This window comes from Lissotriton vulgaris, chromosome 9 (assembly GCF_964263255.1).
Source record: "Lissotriton vulgaris chromosome 9, aLisVul1.2, whole genome shotgun sequence".
Taxonomy (NCBI): domain Eukaryota; kingdom Metazoa; phylum Chordata; class Amphibia; order Caudata; family Salamandridae; genus Lissotriton; species Lissotriton vulgaris.
The window spans coordinates 261223014-261246877 of record NC_141697.1 but is presented as its reverse complement, the minus strand read 5'-3'; the positions used below and the strand labels follow the sequence as shown (position 1 = coordinate 261246877).

At 51.1% G+C, this 23864-nt stretch overlaps 1 protein-coding gene across 1 annotated transcript in view; it reads right to left on the bottom strand.

Moving 5' to 3' along the window:
* Window positions 1-17388: 17388 nt before the first annotated feature.
* ZC2HC1C (zinc finger C2HC-type containing 1C) overlaps window positions 17389-23864 on the bottom strand; it is a 61920-nt gene continuing 55444 nt past the window's right edge. Inside the window, exon 3 of the mRNA XM_086937509.1 lies at window positions 17389-19479. Within this exon, the coding sequence (XP_086793635.1) occupies window positions 19210-19479 (270 nt within the window). The 3' untranslated portion in view covers window positions 17389-19209. The remainder of the gene's footprint in view (window positions 19480-23864) is intronic.

Sequence of the window (23864 nt, the reverse complement as noted above, 5' to 3'; positions counted from 1 at the left end):
CCCCTCCAGTATGCCATTCCAGGCCTCCTCGGGGATCTCAGTCCCCAGATCGGCCTCCCATTTCGCCTTCAAGGCCAACAGTGGAGCGATGGATTCCGAGAGCATGCGTCGAGATAGGCACGTGACCGCCCTGACCGTCCCCGTCATCATCACGACGTACTGGCAGCCCAGCGACAGCGTCGGCTCCGACATGCCCGCCCCCCAGTGCTTGCGAATCGCCGCCGTTAACGCCGCATGTAGGAGGAAGTCCCCCCCCCGCCAGCTCAAAGCGCTCCTGCAGGAGATCGAAGGGCAACATCACCCCGTTTTCGTACAGATCGCCCATGGAGGAGAGCCCCCGCTGATCCCAACCGGCCAGCCCGTGCCACGAGCCCCCGTGCGGCAATGTCTCGCAGAGTCTAAGTGGGATCTCAGGTGCGTACGGGACCGTGACACCGCACCTCCGGCGGTATCTGTTCCAGCATTTTCGGGCCGTTGCAAACTCCTGCGTGAGGTGGAAATCCCCCATCGGAAGTCCCAGGACAATCCGGGACAACACCTGGACCGGACCCGCCGGCTCCCCCGACCCGTCCGCCTCTCTCCTAGCCCGCGCCACCCACTGCGTCAGCCACTGCAGCTGTGCCGCCAAGTAGTAGAGCTCGTAGTCCGGGACAGCTAGACCTCCGTCCGCCCGAGGGCGGAGAAGTGTGGCAAGGGCCACCCTACGCCTGCCCGCCCCCCATAGAAAGCCGATGACCATCGATCGCAGCCGTCGAAAGTAGCTCGCCGGGATCCAGATCGGGAGGGTCCCGAAGAAGTAAAGCAGCCGCGGCAGGGTCACCATCTTGAGGAGCGCCACCCTCCCCATGAGCGATAATGGGAGCGTGCCCCAAAAGTCGAAGTTCCCTTTAGCGTGCCTGATCGCCGTACCGATATTCCCCTCAAGGATATCGGCACTGTCATGAAAGATCGAGGTGCCAAGATATCGTAGGCTCCTCTCTTCCCAAGTCACGCCTTCCGTAGTTAGCGGACATGTTCTCCGTGGGCGGGCCGGGAATAGGTGAGATTTCGCCCAGTTCACTCGAAGGCCGGAGACCTTACTCAGCGATTGCAGGAGAGTCTTAGCCCCACGCAGGGAGTCCGCCGAGTCCGCCAGGAACATCAGTAGGTCATCAGCGTATAATGCGATGTGGTGTATTTGGCCATAGACGTCCAGGCCCTGATATGCCTGGCCCAGCCGGGCCCGCGCCGCGAGGGGCTCGACAGCCAGGGCAAACAGCAAGGGGGAAAGAGGGCATCCCTGACGGGTGCCCCTGCCCACCCCACACATCTCAGAGATGACCCTCCCTGTTCTGACTCTTGCCGTCGCGTTTGTATAGAGCAGCCTCGTCCAATCGACGAAGCCTTCGCCAAGGCCCAGAGCTCGTAGCACATGGAAGAGATAAGGCCATTCCAGGCTGTCGAAGGCTTTCTCCATGTCGACAGCAAACACCACTGCCTCGTCGCCGTCGTATGTGTCGGCCTCTAGGATATGCAGGAGTCGTCGCACATTAAGCGCCGTGTTGCGGGCCGGGATGAAACCCGACTGGTCCGCATGTACCAGCATGGGCATGTGGGGGAACAAACGCGTCGCCAAGACCTTGCTCAGGATCTTGTAATCCAGGTTGAGCATGGACAGGGGGCGGTACGCCGATCTGTCCCATGGCTGCTTACCCGGCTTCAGTAGGGGGACAATCAGCGCCTCCCTCGTGGTCGCAGGGAGACAGCCCAGTCGCCTCGCCTCGTTGTACAGCCACGTCAGCCGGGGCGCTAGGAGATCTACGTAGGTAAGATAGAATTCTGTAGGGAATCCATCGGTGCCCGGTGTCTTGTTTCTCGCCATGCTCTTGATGGCGACCCGCACCTCTCTCTCCTCGATCTTGTCCCCGAGTCGTTTCGCGTCCTCCTCTTCCATTTCCGGCAGGTCAAGACCCTCCGTAAAGGTCTGGAACTCCTCCACCGAAGGGAGGACCCTGCTGCGGTAGAGCTCTGTATAGTAGTCGTAAAACAGCGCGTTGATCCCCTGCTGGTCAAATCTCGCCGCCCCCGCGTGGTCTCTGAGCTCAAGGATGACCGAGCTCCGGCGGGCCGGGTTGGCCAGCCAGGCCAGAAGAGCCCCCGATTTGTCGCGTTCCGAGTGCACCCGCGTGAGGTAGGCCTTGTAATCAAAGCATCGGAGGCGCTCCACCGTTGCCGCCACCGCCTCCCGCGTCCCCAACAGGGCCTCGTGAATGTCCGGCCGTTCAGGCCTCTCTCTCTCCAGCCTCCGCAGGGTCTCGTCCTCTTTCTCAATTTCTACCAGTGGTGTTCTCCGCACCCCCGATGACGTCGCAATGCACTGGCCCCGTAGTACGGATTTGAAGGCGTCCCATTCCGTCGTGGCCGAGCCCGCCGTGCCCGCGTTAGTTTGGAAATACGCCTCGATGCCCGAGGCGATCGTGGTACGGAAGAGCTGATCTTCCAGTGCCTCAGGGCGGAGTTTCCAAGCCGGTATTCTCGGGCGGATCCGTGACCAGCGCAGCCGCACGAGAAGCGGGTTGTGGTCAGAGATCGAGCGCGTGAGGTACTCGCTGTGGCACACTTCCGCGTGCACGTCCTGTGAGCACAGGAAGGCATCAATACGGACATGTAACTCGTGGAGGGCGGAGAAGAATGAGTAGTCCCTGTCCGACGGGTGGTTAGTCCTCCAGGAGTCAACCAGTCCCCACTGGCGTTGCCAGGCTGAGCGCGCGAGTGCGAGTCTACCAGCTGGTGCGTTCGGAAGGGGGGGATGGGATCTATCCAGGGCGACGTCGGCCACACTGTTAAAGTCGCCGCCCAGGAGCAGGGGCTCCACTAGGAACTGGGCTAGTTTATTGGACAGTAGGGAGAGGAATGCAGGTTGGTCCACATTCGGGGCGTACAAGCAACCCAGGTTAAGGTCCCTCCCGTCCAGCTTGCCTCTCACCATTATAAATCTCCCCTCCGGGTCAATTACCTGTTGTGTGCACTGAAAGGGGACCCCCGCCCGTATCCAGATGGCCACCCCCCTAGCATAAGCAGAGTAACCGGTGTGAAAGACCTGCCCCCTCCAGCGCCTCTGCAGTGCCCTCCCTTCTTTGTCCAGCAGATGAGTTTCCTGAAGGAAGGCTATGTGTATGCCCCGCCTGACCAGATAGGAGTGGATCTTATGGCGTCTATGCATCGAGTGCATCCCCCTTACGTTCCATGTGAGACATTTGTAGCCTAGGTCGGATCCCATGGTAGTGTCCACCAAGCCCCGTTCGCCCTCTCAGCAACCCCCCTGGCACGCCTAGGTCCCACCCTCGTCCCCCCCCAACTTGCATAATCAAACTACCCCAACACCCACACCCCCGGACAGACAACCAACGTGGAAACCCCATCCAAACTCAAGTATCCGAAAGCGTGTCACTACAAAATAGGACTGGAGAGGCAGCGATGCCGGCTCCATATGGGCCCGAAGCCCCCCGCCCCGCCCCAACACCCCTAACAACAAACAGGAGAGGTCCCCCGACTCTCCCCGTCCCCAAGGTCTCAGTAAGAAGTCCCGAGGGGCACCCGCATCTCACTGCATAGCGTCCGGAAGTGGCCCCCCCCCGCCTGCACGCCCCAGTACCTTACTTATGTGGCCGGTCTTCCACGAGCCGTCTCAGCCAAGGATACCATCCGCTGTCTGGGGAGTCACCACCGGCATGTCTGTCTCTGACAGCTCGTGCCCACTGCTGGAGCCAGGGCTGGGAGCACTGGCCTTCGACTGCTCCGACGTGCTGCTGGAGGGGCTGGCGTCCCCCTGGCTGATGGCCGCCACTGCCTGCACCGCCTTGGCTCGTTCCTGCTGCCAGCCCGAAGGGGAGCCAGAACGTCGCGCCGGTGCCGTTTCCGTGGAGTGTCTCCTGGGAGGGGTCCGTGGTGTGTGGGCCGTGCCCGGCTCCCCCCTCGCGTCCAACCAGCTCCAGGCCTCCTGTGGCGTTGTGAAAAAGTGTGTGCGTTCTCCATCGACCACCCGCAGTCGCGCCGGGAACAGCATAGCATAGGGCAGTTGCAGCGATCTCAATTTCCGCTTGACCGCCAGGAAGGAGGCTCGTTGCTTCTGCACATCCCTGGTGAAGTCCGGAAAAATCATGACCCTGCCGTTGTCGATTCTCAGGTCCGGGACGTCTCTCACCTTCCGCAGTATATGGTCTCTGTCCCTGAAGTGCAGGAGGCGCAGTACAATCGGGCGCGGAGGCGCCCCCGGTTTGGGGGGACGCCCAGGGACCCTGTGTGCCCGTTCAATGGCAAAGAACGGCGAGAGCCCCTCCGGGGCCACCTCAGATCGCAGCCAGCCCTCCAGGTAGGTGACCGCGTCCCGCCCCTCTGTGTTTTCAGGGACCCCAACGAGGCGGAGGTTATTGCGCCGAGAGCGCCCTTCACTGTCCTCCGCTCGGAGCTCTAGCACCCGTACCTTCTGCGCCATATCCGCCAGTGACTTTTTCAGCTCCACCACGTCCCCTGGGAGACTTTTCAGGGTAACCTCAGAGGTCGCCACCCGCTCCTTCAGCTTCCTGTGGTCGTCCTTCAGTAGGGTCAGGTCCGACCCAATGGTGTCTATGCGCTTCTCAAGAGCCTCCCGCGACGCCACAATCGCCTGCATTATGTCTCCCAGGGAGGGGTCTCGCGGGTGGGACGAGCTCCTGGCTCCCTCCCCTGGTGGGACGTCGTCGACAGGGTGTCCCGGGTCGTCCAGCTTCAGGGCCTCGAAGCCCTTCTTCCTGTTGCCTCGTACCATCCTCGTGGGCAGCGCTCGTCCGATGGCTCTGTAGTGGCCGCCGATACTCCCGCTCTTTGTCCGCCTCAGGTCCGCCGACTCCCTTGCTCTCTGGGCCCGCGCCTCGTGGGGTCCAGTCCGTGGAGCCGTCCAGAGGCCAGGTCCCGCTTCACCAGCGTTGTGGGGCACCAGCGCCCCAGGTCTGGGCACCTAGAAGGCTCCGGCAGGGTGTGCGCCACTGAGCACCAGTCCCGATGTGGCCCGCTGTAATCGGGCGTCCCCGGCCAGTTAGGTGCTTCCTCCCGTCTGTAAGTTCAGCGCCTCATGAGGGTGGGGAGCCAGCATCACATCTCGAATTCCCCTCGTCGCCCTCTTCGCTCCTGTGCCACCGACCACCTGTGGCGCAGGCTCCCTGGCTATGCCACCGCCAGGAGGGCAGGACAGGTGCTCTCCGCAGGCCCAGCACTCCCCGCGGCCACCGCGGCCCAGCAAACGGCCGCCAGGACCAGATATGCGCCTCTTCCCGCCTTCAAAGACAATGCCTCGTGGGGGAGGGTAGCCAGTACCTCATCCCCCGCTCTCCTCGGCGACGTCCGCACTCGTGTGCCCCCAAACCACCTGTGGTGCAGGCTCCTCGTCTAAGTCACCACCAGGGGGGCGGGTCAGGTGCCCCACGCTGACCCAGTGCTCTGCGCGGGTCCAGTGGGTCCACAGCCGGCCGCCAAGGCGATCACCGGGACTCTGTCGGCGCCATTTTGGAGTCAGGCAGGCCGATCGTCCCCCGTTCTCTGAGTCCGCCCGCGAGGGTGCCAGCCTCTACCCCTCACCTCCGCTCGCTCCCGGGGGGTCTCGTCTGGCCAGCGGCCCGCCAACACAGCGCCAGAGGGCTTCTCCTCCTCTCCCGGGCTCCGCTGCCAGGCGCGTCACAGCAGGACGGCGGCCGCCATTTTGGGCGCTCGCATCCCCGTGTGCCGCACTCGCCGCCAAAAGTCCGGCGGGGGCAGCTACAGGGGCCCCCCGTCCTCCAGAGTCTCCCTGCGTGCCCCTGATGTCCACCTGGGCACTGTTGAGGGGTCGGGGAGTCCGTCGGGGCGCAGGATATGTGGTGGTGCGAGGCGGGCACGGAGGAGCTCCGGAGTCCCGCTTCCACCTACATCGGCGCCTTAGCCACGCCTCGTGCAACCTTCTATGATGTAAGTAAGTAAACAACCACTAAAGTACATCTCAGGAGGATACTGTTAAAAATAATGTTGCCAGGGTTATCCTCCGGGAAATGACTGAATTGCAATTTTATAAATTTTAACTTGTGTTTTTATAAAGTTTATAAATGTATAGTGTATACTTTTATGGTTGTAATAACTCAAATAAAGTTTTAATGACTGACTGACACTAAAGTACAAGTGAAAATAAGTTTATATTAGGTTGAGACAATTGTGCACTTCATGGTTTCTCAGTATACGCGCAGCTTTAAGCAAATGTGCAGGTCTTTTTGGGTTAACAAAACCGTACCCAACCTTTCCTCCTACCAGAGAAAACACCAGATGCCCGGTCCGGCCAGTCTTGCCTTGATACCACCCGCCAATGGTGCCCCTCATCTTCATATAGACCCTCTCTCATGTGTATTTAATTTCTTCTATACTGCTACTCATCCCAAGTATGTGGGGCAGAGTTTTGGAGTGTGTGAAAACACACACATATTATAAAGAGACAAACACTTATATAAATGGGAAAGTCAATGTATAGGAAATGTTGCTAAAGATAATGGGGCTTACAATGTGTAATCATACTTTCATCCATCATTCAGTCTTTCACCATTCATTCTGTCCTTCCATCTGTGTGCCCAACAATGTCCATATTCATCCATTTACAAACCTATCCATCACGTTTCCTTCCAGCCATCATTTTACTTCTCTATCCCTCAATCCACCCTTTTACTCATCCATCCATCTACCCTTTCACCCTATCCATCCATACACTCATCCATCCACTCTTCCACCAATCCTTCCCTTACCTTATCCATCCAGCCATTCACCCATTCAGTCATCCATTTACCCATCCCCATCCCCCTTCCACTTAGCCATCCATCCACCCACCCATCCATCTACTCATCCACTCATGAATCCATCCATTGAACCTATCATTCATTCATCCTTTCACTCATCCATACACCCTTTCACTCATTGATCCATCCTTTTGTCCATCTACCAGCCCTTTCACTCACTCATCCACCTTACATCCACCCTTTCACTCATCCGTCCATCCATTCCCCCTTTCACTTATCAATTCATCAGTCCACTCTTTCACCTATCAATTCATCAATCCATCAATCATTTCACTCATCCATCCACCCATTCACTCGCCCGGCATCCACCCTTTTACTCATCCATCCATCCATCCATCCATCCATCCATCCATCCATCATTTCACTTATCTATCCAGCCATCCATCCACACATCCCTTCACTTACTTACTCACTCATATTTTCACATTAATTATGAGACCTATCAAGAACTCCACCCTTGCTGTAGTTCCTAAAGCAAGGGGCGGGGTGGAGTGGGTTCACTGTGCACCTGCACATAGGCAATCTGAAAAAGTGGAAGGCATGAGTCGTGCATGATGCACAGTGCCTTGACGTGGGGCGACTGACATGGTGTTGTTTCCAGAGCGTTAAGGGTGTTTAATGTAATAAAAATGTTTGGCTTAAAACACATAAGCTAAAAATCTGTGCTTAATATAATGTGCCACTCGACTTGTATTTTTGGTGCTTCTGTCATTGCATCCAGATATAAAATACAAGTAAAGTTACACTTGGAACAAGTAACGTTAAACCTACAACAAGCCAGAACTATTGGCTTTGCCTATGGTTGTTAGTTGCATAAAATAAAAAAGCAGCAACCATGGCTGCTACACTATAACTATAATCCTTTCCTTTCAACACCTTCCTTTGGCTAACTGGATTCTCACCTAGCAGCAGCATGGGCGTTTTTGCACGTCTGTGTGACAGAATGCCCTGCCCTGGCCCGAGGCTGGAGGAGGCCACCACATGCTGCGCTAGCCCAGACTGACCCATTGTCATTCTGTATGTGGCAATCAGCCCCACACAGAATGATAATGGGCGGGGTGGAGCTGCTCTCGTGCTCCGAGCTGGAGTGCGAGGCGCCCCATCAGGGATCTGAGGCCTTTTGCAGGGGAACATCTCTGTTCCCTGCAATGCCTAAAATTAAGGCGGACGGTTGGATGATGTCCTACCTGAGGATGAGCCCTGGCTTATTGGACATGTATGAAAGCTGTATTTCATAAGGCTCAGATCCGATAAGAGCTGGACAAACATGGAACAAATGAGGACACCCATTTTATGTCCATCCGAAACCGTGGGACCAGTATAATGGAACTTTTGACACATTGCTTTTTTTTACTTGGAAATGTCATAACCTACTCGTAATGAAAATGGACGTTGCCTAGGACATAATTCTAAAAGGGCAGGAGGATGCCTCCTAACATAAACTGGTGGGAGCTAGGGTCTCTGGGACTTATTGAAGCTTGCATGGAGGGATGAGGATCAAAGGAGCACACAGGGTTACAGGATACGTTCTGATGCTGTCAGGGCAACCTACCAAGCGCTTTGCCTTTCGCCCTTGCATGTGCAGGGAACCCTAGCGTTTGGTCATTTCCAGACTAGGACTCACCATACTGCTGCCCTTCCACCTCTAGGAGCTTGAGAGGAGCTGGTGCAGCAACCCCTGCTCAGAAGGTTGGTATTCCTCTGCCTTACAGGAGTAGATGAAATCTGGGCCTTTAAAGATTTGTGGTTTCAACTCTGGTTGCCACCTTAAGTGCTCTTCACGTCTCTTCTTGCTCATGAAGTGCACATGTACAGCTCTTGGCTGTAAACCTGCATTTAAAAAGATTCTTGGCTATTGTTTCTTCTACCAACTCCATTTTCACCCTTTGGCATCATTTTACTCATTTGACAGCATCTGGGCCTTCTCAGATTACACCCCATGTTTGGTGTACACACAGACCCCGCAGACCCTCTGGTAGGTGGGTGTTGTGTAGCTGCCCTTATGTTTTATTTGACTGCCACCAAAGTGGACTGTCTCTAAGGCAGATCACCCAGGTATATCCCTGCCACCGTTACATGCCTCCTTCCCCTTTCGTCTCCCCCCCCCCCTCTCCTCCATAATGTTCATGCACATACTGATGGCAGTCTTGGCGCTGCGTCCCAAGACCAGCCGAAAGCACCTCTCTAGTCACTTTCAAACGTCATCAAAATACTTCCCACAGGGGATCACAACAGTACAACACTCTCCCAACCACCCCAAACACTATGTAGCGTGTTATCCGTCCAGTAACGAACTACCCATAATGGGTTATGAAATGCTACATAAATGCGTCCGTACAATAAAAAAAATCTGGAACTATCGCTGTTCTCTGGTTTGGGATCTCCAAATGGACCTGGGCTGTAACATGCACTTTTGGTCATGCACTGTAGGCATAATGTGGTCATATTGTGTCCAGAATAGAAGTACCATAGTAGATATGGGACAAATTACCCCAGAGTGATTTAAGGGTAAGAAGGAACTGCTAAATGGGCTTAAGTAGGCTCTGTGACCTGATGTCAGATTCAGTCGTAGTTCCTATAGTTAAACCGATGACCAAGAGAGGTCTAATTTATAATACTGTGAAAATATCAGCTTTATCATAACGATTTCATTTTGTGCTGTAATATTATTTAACAAGCATTGGCATAGCCAATAGGTCTTGCCTTTGGGACCTTATAAGTGTTTAGTTATCCAGCACAATATCCTTGGTGCAACAACATCAAGTGTTGCACTTATAAGGTCCCAAAGGCGAGACCTATTGGCTATGCCAATGCTTGTTTATAGTACAATAGAGCTCTACTATAAAGGTACCATATTACCCCCCTCAGTCGGGTTTCTAATGCGAATGTTATGGTGTCAAAATCGATTCTCCAAGTCTTCACAGTTTGGCGTTAGCCATATCGGTTGTGATTATAGTTGACATGGATGTAGTGGTGAGTTGTCTGCATCTGACTGCCCTTTTTCAAGCTCAGGTGCAGTCTTTGCAAGTCGGATTTAAAGTCTGCAATGTCCATGCTTATTTTAGGCCTCCGCTTTGCCAGAATATCTGTTAGGGATTTTCCAATGGTCATTTTCAACTCAAGGAGGAAGGCCTTGAGGTCTTTTTTCGGTAAAGACCCCTGTACCCTTGGCCAAAATGGTGTCTGTTACTACCTTGGGAGGGAAAACCCCTGCAATTGGGGAAGGAGGAATATGCTGATCGTTCTTTGCTGACATTTTGGGGCGCTCTAAAAGCATAATAAAAAGCTTGTACTCTAGCCAGGAACCTCCCCAATTCCTAGGATCCTGTGAAACTCATAACTCAGCCATTGCCTTCATGCCAGCTATATCTCCCACCTCCTTCCGTCACAATCTCAAACAGTGGAAGTAAACAAGCCCCTTGTGTGATTTCTGGATCAGCAGGGCTCCCCTTCATATTTTAGCCGTCCACTCGCCTCACTCCATTCATGTTCTACTGTCAGGCAGATTTTGTGGTTCCCAAGTGCGGGTGTCCTTGTCCGAAAGTTGAATTTAATTATCTGATAAGAGACTACTAGCCGCAGATTCCTTAACATAGAATTATTCCCAGGCGTGAGACTGGATCCGGAAATCTTTTTGTCACAGCATCCCTGCACACAGGGGTGACGGCATCACGCGACTCCGCCCAGGCGTCATCCGCGTACGTGACATCAGCGAGGTCACATAAGTCCCACCCCGGCGCGCCTATGTCAGTTTTTCTTCCTTTTCCGTGTGCAATGCGGATACGGTCTCTGTTCGGGCCTGTATGGGCCCTTTTTTCTTTCATCATTGTGGTATCTTTTGGCGGAACAGTGTGCAAATGCCTTCAGACTTTAAGATTTGCACGTCGTGTGGGAGCCTTATGTCGGCGATGGACCCTCATCACAGTTGCATGTGGTGTTCAGGAGAAGATCACGGCACTACTGATTGTGAAGTGTGCCATCAGTTGAAGCCGAAGTCACGGAGGGAGCGCCGGTTGAAACTACTCTTGGCGCGTCTCCCAAGGCCGCTTCATCCCCTCGATCAGCTTCGGCAGGTTTCAGAAGCGGCCGTCGGCGACGGCGTCCTCATCACTCTCCGATGTCGCATGAGCGTCGCTTCCCAGTGGGTAAGTGTCACAGCTTGTCTCCGGGGGCTGGTGTTCGGCCTGCCGGGGGAGTGGGCTCTCCGCAGGTGATGCGGCCCGAGTGTCGTTTTCCTATCCACCGTTTCCCGGTGAGGGGGCGTTGAGAGCCCAGATGGAGACATATGCGGTGGCTTTGCAGGCCTCACAGGCGTCTCCTCCTCCTTCCCCTCCTGGGACGTTGGCGAATCCCTTGCATTGTGCGGGGCCTTCTGCGGCGTCGGCGCCAGCTCGGGCCCTGTGCTGACTGGTTCGGCTCCAGGCTTGGAGGATGTGGTGCCGTTGGGTTGCGGCCCTTCGGCGGTCCCTCCTTTGGACCATGGCGCCTCTGCTTTGGCGCGGTCGCATCCCTGAGCCCCTCTCGGGCCTCTAGACAGGCGGCGGCCTTGTCTACGGCTGAGGTGACGCCGCTACAGCACCAGCAGCTGCTGGTCCAGGCGGCGCCACAGGGGTCAGTGGACCCCCCTCGTCCCGCACTGGGTTGAGTCTGGACGGGGACCCTTCGTCCCCCTCTGGGCCCCTCTCGTCCCTCAATGCAGGCACTGCCTCTGAGGAGGTCGTGTTGGAGGTTGAATCGGCCCTGGCAGTGCCGCATGGGTCGGCGGACCACCTCAGTCACATTCTGGGCCGAGGCTGGCGGAGGGCTTCTTGTCACTCCCCTGGTCCCTCTCGTCCCTCCACGCTGGCAGCTGCCTCGTCTGAGGTCGAGTCTGTGCCTTTCCGGCGCCACACCTTGGCCACTTCGGCTCGAGCTCAGCTCCGGTCCCCAGCGCTGCGTGACTTGGAGGAGCCCTGTCCGGCTTCTCCTTCAGCACCGGATGGTGATGACCTCCTGCCTCAGGCTGCGGACTCTATGGCGCCGGACAGGCGTCGAGTCGCGGATTCATCTTCGGATGCTCCCTCTTCTCCGGATGTTGGGTGCCTGCTGGTGTCATTCTCCCCAGAAACAGGCCGCCGTGTGGTGGCTTTTTCACCGGCGTCATCAAAGGGAAGCTCCGCGCCATTCCCGAGGCCGCGGTGTTCGCCGGAAGAGCGACAGGTCCCCCACTCATCGGTTCCTCCTTCTCACTTCCATGTCTGGCCTTTGCCCCCCCTGCTTGGCTTCGGGAACGGCCGCCTTAGTTTACAGCTGTCGCCCACGGAGGAGCTGCTTTCTCCACCGCTGGGCCTTACGGAGGTGGGTGCGGCCTTCGCTCATGCAGTGTCCACGGCTGTGGGTATTCTGCGCATGGAGGACCCGGCTGCTGATTTCCCGGCAAACCATCTTTTGGAGGTTCTCCACCGGAGCTCTTGTGGGAGGGAGCTATTGCTTCCCTTTGAGGGTTTGCTCCTTTCTTCCCTGATGGGGACTTGGGGGCGCCCCGCCACAGGGGATCCGGTACCCAAACACTTCCTGCACGGCACCTTCCAGCACCAAGTGACCTGGCGTGTCTTTCCCTCCACCCCTCTGCCTCCAGTCCAATTTTGCGGACTGCTTTTCTCTCCCTGCCACCACTGTTGTCTCCACAGTCCCGAGAGGCCCTCTGGCTGGACTCTTAGGGGCGTAACATGTTCACCTCGACCAGCGCTGCTATGCGGGCCCTAAGCACCTTATATGTGTTGGCTAGGGCCACCTCTTCTTTGTGGGACTTGGCGGAGTCCTTGGAATTCGCCTCTTCATAGGAGACTGTTTAGGTTGACTTACGGCATCATGCGTTGGATGGCTGGGAGCTAGCAGCGTTTATTCTGCCCTCTACTCTGGACATCTCGGAGGTGCTGGGCCGTGCCCATGGCTTCCTCGGTCGCCCTCTGTCGCCATGGTTGACTTCGGGACGGTGTGTTCCCTGAAAATGTTCAGGAGCGGCTGGTTGATCTTCCATTCGATGGCACTCTGTTATTCCATGCCCCGGCAGATACCGCCATCCAGAGGTTCTTGGCAGGGCTCCGCCCTCCTCCTCCTCCTTCTCCTTCTCCTCCTCCCCCCCCCCCGCCCGCCCTAAGTGACTACTGAGTTGATCTGGTTCTTGGACCTTCTTTTGGGCCGGTTGCCCTTGCTCTGAGGTGTGTTTTATGGCCACTCGAGTCCTCCTTGCTGGGACTGTGGCTTTGTTGGCTGCTGGACGGCCCTTTGTTGACTGTGTTTTTGCTTGAGTTATCTGCTCTTTCCTTTTTTCCTCTGCTGCGGAAGTTTCTGCCAAAGAGGGTTCCCATGTCTTGGGACTTAACGGACCCTATGTGGGGTAGTGGTGCTGTTATATAGCGTGCGCTCTGCTAGGGAGTTCTGGTCGCCTTCGGACCTCTGCTCTCCATGGCGTTTATGTATGTTGCTGATGCTTCTTTAGGTCGTGTGTGCGGACCCCTCGTAGTAGTGTGTCCGGGCATTTCTTCACCTTCATGCTCCTGTCCTGGATGCTGGGATGGTTCTGTGTTTCTCCCTTTGTCAGCCGTAGCCTGCCTGGTGTTCCTGGGGCCCCGATCTGTTCTTCCTGCGGCGTATTACTGCCGGCGCCACTCTGTCTGGTCTGTTGCCTTCCATCTATGGTGGGCTTGCCTTCTTTTCCCTCGTTTCCTTGGGCCCTCTAGGATTTCTTCTTCCTCTTCCTTGTTCTGGCATTGGATGGAAGCTCTGTTGCCTTGTAGGGGCGTGGGGTGCTTCGGTCTCCCTGGACTTGCCCTTTGTTTCTCTGTTGAGAGTGAACGGGCGTCTTCTTCTTCTTTATTCTTCCCACACCCCTCTTGGGGTCGGTGGTGTTCTGCTTGTGGGGGTTCCCCTCTTGCCTGGGAGGACGGGGCTCTTCGCCCTGTCCATTGGACTAGTCCCCTGTGGGACCCTCTGTTATGTCCAGGCTGGTGGGGTCCTTCCGCAGACCCTCCTTCCCCGCAGGAATGGCTAGGGTATTTATTCTATGTTAAGGAATCTGCAGCTAGTAGTCTCTATCAGATGTACGAGTTACTTACCTTCGGTAACCATGTATTTGGTAGAGACGATTCTAGCCGCAGATTCCTTCACGCCCGCCCATCCTCCCTGTTCTGCGAGAACCGTTTGGCTTGCCCTTCTGCACTCGCCTCCCAGTGGCCTCCCAGTGGATGGCTATGATGAGTGCGTGCATTCTTTAGCTCTTTTGACAAGACGTTGTCTTGCTTTTTGTTCCTTCCTCTTCTTTGGCAATGTAGAGGCTGGGTCTATAGGTACTCCTGTGCTTCTCTGCTCTGGTTGCTCCAGGACTGAGGCTGGCCTTCTTTCGTCCCTCCTTTCCCTCCCTCTTGTTTCTGAGGGCCCTGGCCCCTCTGCTACCCTCTGGGTTTGAGTCATTTGGCCTTGCCGTGCCCTGGCTCCCTTAGGGGGGTGCGGGGGGGGGGGTTGTAGCTCTCTGTGAGGGTTTGCCTTTGAGGTCTGTCGTTCCCTGTTTGTCTTGGAAGTGGCTCCCCTTCATGGGTCTTGGTCGGGGTTGTAGTCCTGCTGCATGTTGTCATGACATTTTGCATATGTTCCTTGTCTTAAGGGGGATACTGTTTTCATAACTGGCAGGGTGGCTGCTCAGGGCTGTGCTCTTTTCTTTCTTCTTTCCCTGCTTTTGGGTACTGCTCCTTATGGTGTTCTTCATCACCATTCCTTTTTCTTTTCAATTTTTCTGCTGTTTCGCACACTGTTCCCATGCTCCCACAGTTTCTCTGCTGGCTCCGCGTTGTGGCGCGGAAAAGTTCTCCGAAGAAAACGGACATAGGCGCGCCGGGGTGGGACTTGTGACCTCGCTGATGTAACGTACGCAGACGACGCCTAGGCAGAATCTCGTGACTCAGTCCACCCCGGTGCGCAGACATGCTGTGGCAAAAAGTTTTCCGGATCCAGTCTCACGCCTGGGGATAATTCTACGTTAAGGAATCTGCAGCTAGAATCGTCTCTGCCAGATACATTGTTACCAAAGGTAAGTAACTCGTACTTTAGGTCTCTCAGTGCCTGCGCTAAGCTCATGTGTCTGCTATTCTGACCACTTTCTGATATTCCAAAAGTATGGTTTGTAGTTTTGCCCCTGTTCTCCCACCTCCCCACTTGTAGTTACGTGCACAGCCTCGACCGCTGTACGTCCTCCCGGCCAATACGAAAGACGTGACCTGTGGACCAGGGCCACCGTCATTTTCGGCGAGATGCGTGCACTTTGGAAGGTCGGAGATCCGGAACCACACTTTCCAGCTCCATGTGCGGGTAAAGAGGAATGTGCACAGGATGTGACGCGTCAATAAGCTTCCGGACGGCTACGTAAGCCAGAGCCGAACAGAGACAGTTTGCAGATTAGCCCGGCTTAGCTGTAAGACGCTTTGAGACGGAGTTTTGGGCTTCTGCCATTCCCTGTGGGGTAAGGGTGTCAGTGACACCGCCAAGAGTCATTTCTCTGTGATACTTTGTTACGCTAGCAAGTGCTAGCTTTCCTGGGTGTCGGTGACACCGCCAAGAGTCATTTCTCTGTGATACTTTGTTACGCTAGCAAGTGCTAGCTTTCCTGGGTGTCGGTGACACCGCCAAGAGTCATTTCTCTGTGATACTTTGTTGCGCTAGCAAGTGCTAGCTTTCTTGGGTGTCAGTGACACCGCCACAAGTCATTTCTCTGTGACAATCATTTGCGCTAAGTGAGCGCTAACATTTCCTGGACATTCCGGGACATTCTACTGGTATTGATGCCAGGTGGTATATTTATTTTTTCTTTCCACTACGTGGTACAGCACTTGGAATATTGCTATGGGTACCACGGTTTGAAATTGGATAACAGTGGTTAACTGTATTGGCAAAGTTGTTTAATGTGCAATAAGTGTGTGTTTGCGCTTATCTTCTAGCAAGGGATGTAGAGAGGGAGCTGCCACATAAGCATATCCTTCTTCCATTGTGAGGCCCGCAGCCATACACTGACTGGTGGGTACTGTATGTAATATAGTGGTTACAGAGGTGCATTTGTCATCTTCCCTTGTGCACTGTTTTATGTTTCCTTGTTCCTTTGTTTCCAGTGCTCCACCAGCAACCATATGTGTCTGCCCTAGGACTACCAATACAGGGTATCCCAAGAGAAGGTCTTGATGATTGCCAATCGTCCTTCTTCTTGCGGTTATCAGAACTGAGTTACTTTTTATTTACAGGTAGACTTGTGATAGAAGAAAATCCAGATAGCTTGAATTGGCCATTGTGACTGTTAGTGCAGTGTGTCTAAATAACCTTTTTTCATTTACAGGTCTCCCTCCCTGCTGTTCTCATCCTTTCCTTCCCCGATTGACCCCCTTGATCTTCCGTGCCATAACGGCAATTCGGAATTGAGGTTGTCAATAGGTGGACCCCATTGAGCAACAAGCCGATCCTGAGAGGCCTCCGAGGGACCACGACACTCGTAGTCTATATATTCACTTCAGTAATAACGCTAATGAGTCTGCGGGCTGGCTTACTCTTGCAAGGTTGGGATTTCTTCTGCTGTTTGCTTCCCTCGTCCAACATAGTCTCAGTCCTTAGGGGCTGACCATATTAAATCAGCTTTTCTCTTTCTACACCAGCCTCCTCCCCAATCACCATGATTCGCACCAAGTGTCTAACTTCTGAAGTTCCTTTGGTTATTCCTATGGTGCGTCTTCAAAGACTACTTTGCATGAAGCTGGTCTCTGTCCCAATGGGCACACTAATTTTGAAAAATGATGTACTGGAATGCAGCACCGGGTAATTACCTGTGCCTGAGATTAACACCATCTGTTATGATTTTGTCAGTGGCACACCTTCAATACTACGATTTTGCTCACAGGTGGGTCTCCTGCTTTCTATGGTTTAGTATTCAAACTGCACTTCACCTATGTTGGCCAGCAAGTTTGAAACTGGTCTCCGGTTGATTATGTTCCCATTCTGATGAGATAAGGCTTCACTGCTCAGGTGGGGCTGCTTCTCCTGGAGCATGGCCAAGAATTAGTTGCATAAGGTTGATCACTGTCTGAAGAGGGACGGTGAGAAAAAAAACAATGGACTGGAACGAGACCCAGAGTAATTACCAGGGGCGGAGATAAATTTTAACATTTCATCCCATCACTTTTTTGCTCGTCTAACATCTCAAGATAGTCACTGTTTCTTGGGTCCACTACTCATGAAATCTTTTCCATTTTATTGGCCTCCATCGAATGATTCTTAATTTTAGAATGAGATGCCAACCATGTGTCATGTTAACTGGAATGTCTAATTGCCGCATGTTTCATTCAATCCAAATTGATTCTCTAATGTCTCCTAATTTGTGGGATTAAGATGCATGCATCTGCAAGGGATTTGATTAGCACTGTGCACTATGCTGTCAGAAAACCCTAAAGCATTGTTATGGATCTTCGTAAAATCACATGCTGGAAAACGTTTATTCAAGCACTCACTCTAAAGTAAACGACGTCTTACGATCATTGAAAATGCCACAAAGTGTACCACGCAAATATTTTATATAAAAACAAAATTCAACATTTCAGCTTTTGAGATTTACATAGGAGCTTGATCAAATCATTAAAAAATATTAGATGTGCATGGCAGAAAAACAAAACACACGATCCAGTGCAAAAACAGTACTTCCCAGTAGTCAGTCAATGTTTTTGTCTCCCACAACATGATCACATTGCCCCCAACCCTTCCCCATAACTCATCCGGATGAAACCTTCAGAACTTATATAAGAAGTCTCAAATGCTATTTCTTTCTTAGAGCAAAGTTCTTATTAAGCCTGGGCAGACTCAGCACAAAAAAAAGTCCACTGTTCTACGCGGAGCTCCGCAAGCAGCAGAGTGCGCTAGATAAATACAGTTCGCTGTGATTATCAGTGCCAGGTGCTTGTCCGCACTGTGCAATCATCGTGAACGGTACCATGCACCGCGCAAGCTGGTGCTGCTTCTTTTCTGCCGCTTGAGTAGATTTTTACTGGAGCAGCAGCTTTCCGAACGTGAACGGACGGTTTCTCAACGCGATGAGAAATCCGACACCCATGTTGGGAAATCTTGCCAGGAGGTTGATTTTCCAAGCTCGTGCTTGCCAACTTGATGTTGACTATCACGACCTTGGAAAAATCTCGCAGGGAGGTGGATTTTCCTCATTTGCGCTCACGAACTTGACGTTGACAAACACGAGCGAGGGAAAAAACTCTGCGAGCTCCGCATAACACGGAGTGTGGAAAACTCTGCACACTCCGCGAGCGGAGCGGAGTTCACTGCCCAGGCTTAGTTCTTATACCACCACAAATACAAAGTTTAAACTGGGGAGGTCTGCTGTGGTTGGGTATCTCCCACATAAGATATTATTCCTAATGCTCCCTGTCAAGGAGATAAATGATTAGTTGGAAATGAGCTAAGGACAGGTGACCTCAAAGGCACAAGACTAGTCTCATCAGCAAAGGCACAAAGATATCAAGAACACCATACTAAGTAGTAAGTATATACACACACAAACACACTGGTTTCGCCACATTATAATTGTCTTTTCAGCTTAGGAGGTTCTCCTCTTCGATAAATGCAGCAGCAATGGATGCCTTGGGATTACTTTTGAGTGTTCATTTTATTCTCAAGAGATCCTTGTAGACATTTCAGGCCAAGAGTCAGCGCTTAATAGGTAGACGGGGAGTATGGTGAGTGTGTAGCTGGCACTGGGAGCATCTGGTTATTCAAGATGGTACAGCAATTTTGAATGTTCATAGTTAATCCATATTTATTGCGACTTTAAGCTTGTCAATCAGAAGAACAAACAGTACATTAAGTGTTATGATTCTCTAGGAATGGGTGTGGGGGGTGACTGAAAGTACCTGAACACACAGGCATGGTCCTTTGAAGATGCAAAAACCACAAAGACTTATAGGTGCAGGCAAATGTGTGAGACCGATATGTTGTGGATTTGACGTATATTTCATGGATGTCTTCTATGACCCATGCCCTTGATTCTACATTTCAGAAGTAAATTATTTACACGAAAACCAGTATGTAATTACATGTGGTCACAGGCTTCAAGAATTAGGCACTCGGGACTGTCCCAGTTTTTGTCCTGTCAATTTGCTCCCATTTCTCCATGACAAAAGCCTGCCACTTTACAATAACAGGAACATATGAATGTAGAAGGTAAATGTGCTTGTCTTATCTATCCCCCTTCACTCTACATCTAAATGGAAGGTATCCACTACATAGACTCTGGCAGTTCAGTCTCATGATATCCCTGTTTGTCCTAATTTTCGGGAAACTAGAGAGCGAGCTTGCGAGGGGAGGGCTCTTATCGCCTCCGCTGTGGAGGCGGTCGTGGTTTGCTCTTGATAGTCTCACACTTGGGAATGTGTCTCTCAGCCACATTGGGAGCAAAACGGCGGCTGCAGTGTGGGCAGGCAACATAGTCTGGATTTTCATCAGGAGGCGGTGGAGGCAGATCTGACAGCTTCCCCCCCTTGGCGATGACCTGTTGTACCTCCCTGGCCTGGCGAATATTCCTGATGAACGTTTCATGCTTCTGCCTCCATGTGGTCTTCTTGGCCTGGATTTGCTGCTCCTGGTTAAAGAGGAGGAAGAGGAGCATAAGAAGAGATATTTGCATGCAATACTATCTTACTGCAATAAACTAAAGCAAGACAACATGGCATTGAAGTATATTGCTCTACAATCACAATGCCTCCCCAGCACCGTTTTCTCCTCCCACCTCCGTCTACCCTCTGACACCTTGGCTTTCGCCTCCTCTGCTAGAAGCCTAAATTATATTGGCCCATCGATGCATATGGATCAATTTATCATCACGACTGCTTCAGCAACTCGGTTTCAAATGGTTAAAAAAAGAAAATACACTCCACTCTTCCATTGTACCCTGACAAAACAGGAATCAAATCCTGGGTACTCTCCAAACTGGACTACAGTAACAGCCTGGTCACTAGACTACCTCACTGCTTCTTCTCTCCACGACTCAAACCTTATTTACCCTCCCTAAACACACTCCCACCTTTACCTTCTGACATGAAGCTGGATAGTTGTAAAAAAAGAAAAAAAGCAGGGCACTCTAAAAACTATTGATGCTTGTATTTAAAGCAGTTAAGTAGATCTTTCCTGGCTACTTGAATGACTTTTTGACATAATAGGAACCCACCAAGAATCTTTGATATTCTACGCTAAATCTTTTTGTGACTCCCTAACCCTCCTGTTCATCAACCCGATTCTGGCCTCGCCATCATCTCGGCCATGTCACTGGAACTCCCTACCCCAGGAGTGTCCAACCTTTTCTGTAATAAGAGCTACTAAAGTTAAACACATATGCCAAGCTACTAATATTGTTAGTGTTGTAATAGTGACCACATTGCATAAGATTACATTAGTGGCCATCTCATGCTAGTAAATGAGAAATGATCACATTTGTGCATCTGGCAGAGTTGCCAGCAGTAATCTGGAAAAGATTTTATCAATTTGAAAGCCTCTACATGGCTAATACATAACAGCCATAACTGCAGTGCAACACAATCATAAGTCTCCCCAATGCCACATAATTTATCACTCAAATATCAGCTTTAAATATAACATGTATTTGTAAAGTGCACGTTTACTTTATAAATTATCTTGGCACTGAAATAACATGTTTATTGTTAACCAACTGAATTATTTCAGTGGTTGAATTGAAAATTCAACTATTTTAGTCAAACATCCGCTAATGAATTCTGAAAATACACACATTTCCATCTCAATTGCGGGCTTTTGAATTCTGGTATACATATTCAATAATGCAAATGCTTCTTGTTGAGTAGGCTGAGCTGGAGAGTTACTTCAAAGTCACGAGCTACTAGTTGGAGAAGCTACCCTACCCTATAACATAGGGCCATGTTCTTCACTCAATGAGTTTAAAACTGTCCAGGAAATTAACCTAATATGATCTGAAAAGAAGAATAACTAATTCCATTATTGTACTCTGATTAAATGTATGTAATCTGTATTTGTATCTAAAGTTTAGTACTTTGCAGTTTGTTTCCTCATCACAATTCATCTATTTCATACGACATTTCTGTAATCTTAACTGGTTTATATCTCTATATATGTTTGACCCTTATGCCATGTACTGCTTTTGCTTTCATGTTCAATATGTCTGTATCCCTTGCAACAATAATAAACTAATTGTAAAGCAGAAAGTGTGGATTATTAACCTGCCGATTGGTACTGGAACTGGCTGTTATGGCTATACCTCTAACGATATCAGGGTTTTATCAGCTTGCCCCAAAGCCTAGTAGTTTGACAGCAAACTTGCTACAAGTGGTAGGTCCTTCAAATGTGTAGGTCCTAGACCACATCTTACAGCTGGGAAGTAATAACATGTGTGGCCTGTTTTCCGCAGTTCTGCCTATTCTATGCCCTGGGCTGGCATGCTGCCATTTTGACCGCTTGGAACAATAAAGCCTGTCGATGCTGTAGTTCATTGTTCTTGAGCAAAACATGAGCTAACCCACTCACAACAGTTTCTAACTAAAGGGGCAGGAAGCAGGTAGTCTCTAGGTTTCTACCTTAGGAAGGTAGGGAGGTTGAACTGTTCAGAGTAGGGTTTTCCTTAGCATTTGAGTTTTCTTCTTATCCTAGAACCCTCACCACCCCACTCAATATAATCTCCTTCATGAGTATATACATGCAAAAAATTGAACGCCTCATGTTACAGAACGGAGTACTTACAGGTGAGATGTTTTTTGGCTATATTTAAATATCTTGTGAAAATTGCAAAATGTCCTGAGCACAACTCCACATGTAACACAAAGAAGTCCAGTCAATCTTCTTTATACACGGCAATTTTATTCTTGTTGTTCGATAAAATCTTGTTAGTCACAAATAACCTTCTCCAGATCACATATAGCTAACACGTGTTTCGTCAGTTCTGATGCCTCCCCTTCTCTGCCTTCATCAGGGCTATTCGGATATCCATCCACAGTCTAATTACACGGGTCACAGTAGTTCAAGGTCAAAATTCTCAATTCCGCAAAAGTGTTCCACGTCAGTTTCATATAGTCCCCATCCAGCACGTAATCTGTTCTCCGAGCAGCACAGAGTTTTCCCCACCCGAATCAAACGGGGATATGAGTGGCTGTCCCCGCCCTTGGAGCACACTATATTAGTAGATTGCATTTAATTTAGGGGAACACTTGAGTAACTTTCTGCGCAGGAAAAGCCTTGCCACTGATTATTCTCTTTTTTCTTTTAAACATGTTGTGTTGTGTATGGGAGATGAGGTGGAGTAGCAGAAATGCACCAATGCTTGAGAGCCATCCTCTTCAGTGTTTAAAGTATAACCAATTTTATCAGGAAAAACTGAAACTCATCAGCCAATGTAAAAAGGTAGTTTCAGATGAATATCATAAACACCATTTATCCTCCATTGTTACTAAATGAGGGAATTAATTTAGAAGGATCTGTCAAAGGTAATAGTGGCCTTGTGGGGATCTCCACGCCTCTTATCTATATTTTTAAAATAAACTATGTATTTCAGGCTTCACTTGGCTGTGAGGGTGAATATCGTACCGGACAACCATGCTGGATCCTCAAACAAATCTTTTCTTGGAAAATTAGATATAAACTAAAAAGAAATGATGAATGGTGTTACAATAATGCGGATTCGTAAGAATACCCGTAGATGTGCCACCCTCAACATATGCTTCCCCCGGGAAGAAACAAAAATATATCTCAGAAAAATGGATGCCAAATCTAATATGCATGTGTAAAGGGACCAAACCCTGAAATTGAGTGGGGATTATAGATACAGTCAGTTGTGTGCCACTGGAAATCCGGTGACACAATGCTTTAGTAAATGAATTAAGTGAATGCAAGCAGTAAGCTATCAAGTGTGTCATGGCCCCTAAGGCAAGGCAGTAAAATAGGGGGCATATTTATAAAATGTTCACGCAATGCAGCAAGCCTCTTTGCTGCGCTATGTAAAAGGGAGAGGGCAGGAATGCACCGTATTTAACATTATACAGTGCATTCCTACACTCTGCCAGCGCTGGCGCACAAAGTGCTGCCTATCGCCAACGCAGGCACTCTTGCACCATGGTACAGGGGTGCCTGTGTTGAAAGCAGAATTGTTTTTCTGCAGGAAGGAATACCTCGAGGGCATTTACCTCTTTCTTTGTGTGCTGCAGAATGAATATTAATAGGTAGGGAAGTATGTTTGTAAGAAGGTGAGCATCTTGTTTGGGAGGCGAAAGGGAGGAATACCCAATGACTAACCGAAGAGTGATGTAAATGAATTCTCATTCTCCCTGGACATTTCATTTAAAATGTAATGCCTATAAACCAAATAAAAGGCTTTAAAAAAAGCCTCCGTTATGGCGGAGGAGCGATGCCCACCACTGAAAGGCAACACATAAAAATAAAATGATAATAATACTATTAAATTACAATTTTATTTTTCACTTACTTACCGAGTATTATACTTGCTACACCAAGTCTGCGGAGTCTAAGGTGGGGCGGGGCCATCTACTCCGTCAGCAGCAGGGAGGAGGGGAGTTGTGCACTATGAGTGCGCATGTTGGTTTTGCCCGCTGTCTTAGGGCAGCCAAACTGACAGGCACACTTAGAATTCCCCACCTGAGCTGTGTTGCACAGCCGGGTGGAGAACAAGCACATACTCCCAGGCTCTTACTGAGCTGCACTTTAACCCTCTCAGGCCAATCCGAGAGCTTCTCTCATGCTGGGTACAAGCATGAGAGCAGCATCTGGATTGGGTGGGAAGGGAAGCAGAGGAGCACTGAGGCGGTGTCTGGCAGTGGCAGGTAAGTAGTTTAATTTTTTATTCGCTCCCCCTGCGCTGCTCCACCAAGTTTCATTGCCAGCAGCTGCCACTGATTGCTTACTTTGGAGGGTTTATGTTGTAGGAGCAAGCCAAGTCACTTCTGAAAATGAAAAAAAACTCTGACTCTTGGA